Raw genomic sequence first — 4,927 nt, forward strand, 5'->3', positions numbered from 1 at the left:
TCTCCATGCGCACAGCAGAACTAGGTGTCAATAGCTATTGAAAATTCCACTTTTCACACAGTGAAGCTCATCACTCCTTCAATTCAAAGTTATGGTAAATGGACTGAACTTATATGGCACTTTTCCAATCATTTTGACCTCTCAAAGTGCTTTACACTAGAGTCACATTTACCCATTTGTACACCGATACACAGATCAGTAGACAATTTGGGGCTACATCAACATGTGACAGAAGGAAGCTGGAATTGAACCTACAACCTTCCGACCACAAGACAACTACTCTTCCCAGAGCCACAGTCACTGTTCTGAAAGGTTTGGTAAGACTTTAAACTTTTGGGCCAGTTACGGAGATCAGCTTCAAACAGCAAATCAATCAAATCTGATCCAGACAAAAATCACCAAAATTAACACAGCATGAAAACTGTTTGACCTTCTTAAGCTTATATTGCAATAAAAAAATTCTCCAGGTATTCTGATGTGTTCATATAACGCAAATATGGAGTTAAAAATATGGATTTGGCTCAGATTGTATAATTATGTGTGATGAGGATTCGTTTTTCATTTACATAAACATCACTCTGTCCGCCAACATTACAGTACAGATATAGGAATCTTATCATCTCTGATCCATATGAAATGAGACACCATACTTTGATCTGTTTAGATTTATTTCATAGTTCATCATGTGCTTGCAGATGAATTTATCACTAACAAAGTTACTGGAATTTATAAAAGGTTTTCAGATGAAACACATTAAGGGCTGGCTGTTGGATGACGTCACTTTTCACTGATACAGCTATTGGCTCTGAGTAGAGCCAGCAGCAGTCAATGCTTCCTGCTTAGGGGCCCCGCGGGAGCCATCTGCCAATTCCAGGAGCACCTGGACAGTCTGGGCCAGCCGGCTCAGGCCCTCGTCCTCCAGGATGAGCTGTGGTGAACACAAGGAGTCCTGCCAGGGATACAATAGTAGACATGTGTGTGTAAGAAACATGCAGTGGGTTCCTGAATTTGCTGAGGATTGAAAAGTAGCCACATTACTGAATACTCCTGCTTCTCAGCAAAATTAATAATTTATGATTTAATATCAGAGCTTTGTAGTAAACATCCACACTTATTATTTATTAATAGATCAACTGTCAAAATCTACATCAGTCTGCTCCTGTGGGACTCTCTGGGTTTGATCAGATTTGACTGACGTGGCTGGCAACATGAGAAACCAGGGAGTCCGACCGCTGAGAGAAGAAAAAAATCTGAATTCTCCTGGGCATTTTGTTCCGTTTATAAAAAAAATATTTTCAAAAGATGAAATTGGTTAAGGTAAAAAATGTGCAGCAGAATTAGAGCAAATGGTGTTTTCTCTGCAACGTCTGTCTCTAATCTGAAAGTTAACATGTAGTCAGTCCACACTGTGAAACCATAGTTCCATCAGAATATAGGATGAGCCTGATTAGAATCCAGGCTCATCTGAAACAACAGAGCATAATGGTATCATTACAACAGATGAAAATGAATTTTATATGTGTCTACCATCATACCAACTACCATTCATCCTATGCAATAAGAATTTTGAAAGTTAAACTCTGAATAATTTTAGATGTGACTTTTATTCTGCGAACCATAAACTGCATGGCTTTATGGTTCACAGATTAACCCAACCTGCACACAGGTTGAGATGTTGTTCCCATTTTTGTTTGTAAAATTTATAAAACATTACTGCTCTAACTGATTTTTTTTATTAAATGAGCTGCATAATTGTTCAGTTGAATTCATATATAACTGAATTATTCATTACAATTTTTTATCAGGAAATATAAACTCTCCTTTCCCTACCATTTCTGTGTAAAATTATGTGCTTCTTGTGCAGGCAGATGCTACTATGCATCAAAAATGGGAATATTTTAACAAAGGCAAAAAAAAAAAAAAAATCAAGGACTGAAGCAACTAAAATCCACACATCTGCCAATGAGAACAGCTCTATGAAAACCAAGGTGGCATAAAATGTCAAACAGCAACTAAATTATTATTTATGTAGTAAAGAGCATAGACTGAATAATCTAGTCACCAAAAAAATAATTATTTTTAAAAATTAATTACTTAATGTAATTTTAAACATTACGTTTTAAATAGGTTCAAAGTGGGTTTTTGTTAAGCTGTCGATATCTTAACTGCAGCAGAGAATTTGTCATTTTTCTGGAAGCAGATTAGTTTTAGAGCAGCACAAATATTTCATCCATCTCAAGTGTCATAGCACTTCAGCTACACTGCTAGAAAACTACGGCTTCAACATCCAGAACATAGTACAAGTGGGTTTATTTCCAAGCATGCTTTATATAGAATGGCCATTGTTGTGGTTATCTGTAATGATTTTAAATGTTGCAATCATTTATTGTAGGAACTGTTAAGAGTCCTACCCAGATGGAAAAATCTGGCACTGATGTAAGTTTCCGAGGTCATAAGTACGGAACTCTAAACTGATTTATAGACTTTGTTTTCTTTAATTTGAAATGAACGATGTACTTGCTAAGCGACTTTTTGTATCTGGCTTCAAAGAATTGACTCTTTAAGTCCCAGAAGTAGGATCTGTCTTTATTAAATTTTGTTATAATACATTGCTACAGCAGCTGAGCTCATTACAAAAACGTAATATAAAGTGACTTATCAGTGATAAGTCACTTTATATTTTGTTTTTCTAATAAGTTCAACTGCTGTAGCTTATTTTCTGGGAATTTTTGTGAATTGGCGCTAAATAAGCTGAATTGAAAATAAATCCCTTTCAAAGCAAGGTAAAGCGTCAGGTGAATGCATCCCAGTTTCCATTTTGCATGTGGAAGGAAATGTGTTGGCTGAGCATCATTCTGCATCTGGCTCCTGGACTCATTTTAATAACAGAATACCTCTGATTAAACTTCTCTGCAGCCTGACGCATATAAAGAGCACGGGGAAGTTAATGCGTTAAAAAATAACTTTGTGGCAATCTGCATCAAAACATGTCATTTCAATCTGGTACACACTGAATACCAAAGCCATCTGCGCAAGCTGTCAAATGTGAGTGTTTATCGCCTGCAGGTTTGACATGAAAAGCCATTAAATGAATCTTACTCCCTCTTCCCTCTGAAACAAGCACAGGCGGATGGGGTGGAGGGGAGGAGGAACTACGGGTTCACTCAGATACGTGGAAAAACGGAGCAACTTGCATGAAATTTCTGGTTGGCGCGATAATTACAGCGTTTCTTTCTCAACGCAGGCGTTCCAGCAACCTGCAGCGCTGTGTTAGCCAGTGTGTTGGACAAAGGCTAATGAGGACGTCTCACTCCTGAGATCTGTCCTTATTTCGCCATAACTTCCTCTGAACCCACAAGGAACAGCTCATCATCTGGAATTTGTTTATATTCTGTAGCAGCAACACTGATTCTGACTGGACAAGCACAAACAAATGTTATCATTGGATTAGGGCAGATGTTAGGAACTGAAGATTTTTCTCAGTAAATGTAAAACATCCGAGTGTCTGCTGTCTGTAAAGGATAGTCAATGTTAAAGCAAATTGTTCAGAACCGTTAACCACAATAAAGGTTAAGAAAATAAATTTAAAATATGCTAGTTTTAAAACTTAACATGTCTTGATTGAAATAGCCTAGTTATAGTTTTAAAATCAGTAACTTATTCTGGCCTATTGACCTTTATGTTACCTGTAGTTAGAGCAGATGGTTTGCTAGGATCTTTTGAATTGCCTTTTGTCTATGTGGGAAACAATATAGGAGAAGTTCCAACTTTCACACTCATCTGTGAAAAGCCGTAAAACAGCAGGAGTTCCTGGCTTTAGAGAGAGGGTCAGAGATGGCTCCTGGTTGGATGAGCAAAGATACGCCTTATTTGAATAAATTAAAGATAAGAATACGCCTTTTACTATAAAACTTTCTACAAAGAAGTAACAAATTAGATTTGCTCTCGCAATTCTCCAAAGACGTCTTTGCTTTTTGTTTGTCGTTTCCATCTTTTGTCTTTTTTCCTCTTTCAGGTAAATTCATGTGTTTGTGATCTGAGTTTTCTGATGATGTGTGATGTGCTTTTCTGGTGATAGTGTGCATCTGTCTTGAATAAATGCTGATTATTGTGACGCTGTCATTTCTGTGTGGCTTTTGTTTCCACACATGGAATCATTGAATCTGGGAGCACAAGAGAATATAACAAGCCAGAAGTTAATTATTTTATTCTCTTAACAAGGTCAAAGGTGTTTTCACTCCTGCAAAACAGAATCTAAGCACTCAGTGCTTTCAGTTGGTGAATTGAAAGGTCATGTACTGATGACCTCAGATCACATGGGGTTAGCAATAAAGCAGGACAGTCTGGTTCTCTGTGGAACCTGCTGGCCACAGGATCTGAATATGAACATGATCCGGACGACCTTCTGGGCATTTAGACCAGACTGGGATCCTGTCTCAGGTTTGACTGACACATGCTGATCCAGGATGTAGCAAAGTGCTGCATCAATAACATGCAATGCTTCTTTCAAAGTATGTGGAAAAAGTAGTGGTTTATAGTCTGGAAATTACAGTAGTTTTTCTTATTCTTGCCTTTTTTCACATTTCTCCAGATCTGCATAACATTATGCTAGTTTAATAACTGTAATTGTAAATTTCACCTATATTTTATGAATATCACTCATCTATATGAGTATTCCCCGCCTGCCACTTTGCTGCTGTTGCCAGTGGCGCCTACAGAAAATTGTCGTCGGAGGGCCAGACCAGGCCAGTAGAAAAAAATATTAGGGTAATATTAGCATATTAGGGTCATATTAAGATAAAATTTAAAAAATACAAACTTTTTCAAAAAACAGAGTTAAGATAAGATTATATTTTATATATATATGTATGTATGTATAATATCAGTGACGTGCGGTGAGGTTCATTGCTGGTGAGGCACTGACTTA

The 4,927-nt window shown here is 37.3% G+C and overlaps 1 protein-coding gene across 1 annotated transcript in view; it reads right to left on the reverse strand.

The window, feature by feature from the left end:
* Positions 1-650: 650 nt before the first annotated feature.
* The window catches only part of lrch4 (leucine-rich repeats and calponin homology (CH) domain containing 4), a 41,497-nt gene continuing 37,220 nt past the window's right edge, over positions 651-4,927 (reverse strand). The window contains exon 18 of the mRNA XM_015018987.1: positions 651-949. Coding sequence (XP_014874473.1) covers positions 797-949 — 153 coding nt within the window. The 3' untranslated portion in view covers positions 651-796. The remainder of the gene's footprint in view (positions 950-4,927) is intronic.

Source organism: Poecilia latipinna, unplaced genomic scaffold (assembly GCF_001443285.1).
Source record: "Poecilia latipinna isolate Pla-1442-1.1 unplaced genomic scaffold, P_latipinna-1.0 Scaffold2354, whole genome shotgun sequence".
NCBI classification, from domain to species: domain Eukaryota; kingdom Metazoa; phylum Chordata; class Actinopteri; order Cyprinodontiformes; family Poeciliidae; genus Poecilia; species Poecilia latipinna.